This window comes from Helobdella robusta, assembly GCF_000326865.2.
Source record: "Helobdella robusta unplaced genomic scaffold HELROscaffold_28, whole genome shotgun sequence".
NCBI classification, from domain to species: domain Eukaryota; kingdom Metazoa; phylum Annelida; class Clitellata; order Rhynchobdellida; family Glossiphoniidae; genus Helobdella; species Helobdella robusta.
In genome coordinates this window covers 1,995,709-1,998,084 of record NW_008704435.1, presented here as the reverse complement: position 1 = coordinate 1,998,084, position 2,376 = coordinate 1,995,709, and the positions used below count along the sequence as shown (strand labels likewise).

General features: G+C 32.4%; 1 protein-coding gene across 1 annotated transcript in view; it reads left to right on the top strand.

Annotated features, from left to right (window-relative positions):
* Positions 1–2,376, top strand: part of HELRODRAFT_135018 (hypothetical protein) — a gene marked incomplete at both ends in the record, with an annotated part of 5,647 nt that overhangs the window by 1,406 nt on the left and 1,865 nt on the right. Inside the window, 2 exons of the mRNA XM_009020614.1 lie at positions 83–159; positions 1,168–1,228. Of these exons, the coding sequence (XP_009018862.1) occupies positions 83–159; positions 1,168–1,228 (138 nt within the window). The remainder of the gene's footprint in view (positions 1–82; positions 160–1,167; positions 1,229–2,376) is intronic.

Genomic DNA, 2,376 nt, shown 5'->3' with positions numbered 1-2,376 from the left:
TGATGATGATATTGATGATGATATTGATGATGATGATGATGATATTGATGATGATGATTGTCCGCCGATAAATCTATTTCAGGAATCGTACTTTACGGGGAATGAAGAGGAGGATAGGAAGGTAAGGGAGATGGTAGCAACACTGCTGGACACACTAAAGTTGGTTGTTTGTCTGTGTGTGTGTGTTTGTTTGTTTGTTTGTGTGTGTGTGCGGTTTGTTGGTGTGTCTGTGTGTGGGTGTGTGTGGTTGTTGTGTATGTGTGTCTGTCTTTCTGTGTGTGTTGGTGTGTGGGTGTGTGTGGTTGGTATGTTGGTGTGTATGTATGTGTGTCGGTCTGTCTGTCTCTGTGTGTAGTTTGTTGGTATGTATGTGTGTGGGGTTTGTTGGTATATATGTGTGTGTGGTTTGTTGGTGTATATGTGTGTCTGTCCCTGTGTGTGGTGTGTGTGTGTGTTTGTATTGTATGAAAGTTGGTGTTTGCGAGAAATGCGTGTGTTTACAAAGTGTGACTGTATTTTGGTGGTATGCCTCTTCTGAGTTGGTGTCGTGAAGAATGCGTGTGTGTGTTCGGAGTGCGATTATTCATCTTGTTTTTCTGTATTTAGTGTAATTTTCGATTTTTTTTCTGTAATTTCGTGTTATAGTGCCTGCATTGAAATTAATCTCTAGCCAGCTCTAACTAAGGCTGATTAAGGCTGTAACCCTCAAATGGAGACTCACTCATTCACCATCATCATCATCATAGTCATCGTCAGCGCGTCGTTTTTTGTTTTTTGTTTTTTTTTCTTTCCAATGAAGAATTTCGTCATTTCATTACATAACACGCTATCCGCATTTGTCATTACACATTAGATTGTCATTGTCCATTGTTGTTATTTATGTTATTAATATTATTATTATTATTATTATTATTATTATTATTATTATTATTATTATTATTATTATTATTATTATTATAATACTTCATAATAAAATGATGACTAGAAACATTTTTTATATTTATGATAATTGAATTGATTTTATATTTTGAGGTTTGATGGTAATAAAAAAAGTTCCCATTGGGATTATTATTATTATTAGGATTATTATTGTTGCCTCTTTGTTATGATTCTTATTATTTCTTCTAAATGCTTTTCCAATCATCATGTCGTCGTCAATTTTCGCAGAGAATTTCCTGATCAGTTCGATGAGAATAAATTGTTTCAAGGTGATTTCAAAAAGTTGAAGGTCAGTTGTTGTCGTTGCTGTTGTTGTTGTTGTTGCTGTCGTTGTTGTTGTTGCTGTTGTTGTTGTTGTCGTTGTTGTTGCTGTTGTTGTTGTTGCTATGATCAGTTAATCATTCAATCATTCGTTCACTCAATTATTCATTCATTCCCTCAATCAGTCGTTTGTTCATACATTCGTTCATTAATTAATTCATTTATTTATTCATTCATTCATTCATTCATTCATGATTTTTCTTTTGCTGATGAAATTCGTTTGTTTATTCCTTTGTGGGTTGGTCTCAATCAATCAAACAATCAATCAATCATTCAATCATTCATTCAATCAATCATTCAATCATTATAACTTACGAATATCATTCATTTATTTCACCTTCCTCTCCTCCATCCACTCAACTACAATTTCATCTCTTAATGTCAACCAAAAACACTCGTCTGTAAAGGAATTAAGACGACGATAACTTTTTACAGAGATCTCATTTCAGTACGTAAACAATAACGAAGGCATGTAACATGGTTTAATTAAAACACATTTTAAAATTGAAACAACAACGTGTCACTCAAGAGACTAATTTTATTAAATACATTTCTAATTGGTTCACTAAGTATATCAAAGTCTCGTAAGAACTTAGTTTTTGGTCGCAAGAAAAGGATTGGGTCCAATCAGATTCAGCAATTTATTCTCGTTAGCCAGAACCAACCAGTAAATTATTTTCTTGCTATCATTATCTCTTTGTTTACTGAAACAATTTGCTGGTGTTTCAGCTATTCGCTAATTAAAATAATTATAAAAAGTTTTTTTTCATATTAATTAAAATAATAATAATATGTGTGTATTATTATTTTAATTATTTAATTATCAGAGGTGTGAAATTTACATTGCTACGTCGAATGTTCTTTCACAAAAATTTAACTTGGAACATTTGAAGAATGGGGGATGGATGAGAGTTATCGTTAGTCTTTAGTATGCTGGTTCACAAAGTTTTCGTTGGTTACAAATTTTGGGCTGAAAAATGAAAAAATTTTACGAATTCGAACACTTCTTCACCCCCTCAATCTCTTTAGTTTTTATCTAAAGGATTGATTGTTTATTTCCTGGAAGATAACTTTATTTTAAAGTTTACTTTGTTGTTGAGTGGATTTTTTTTGGCT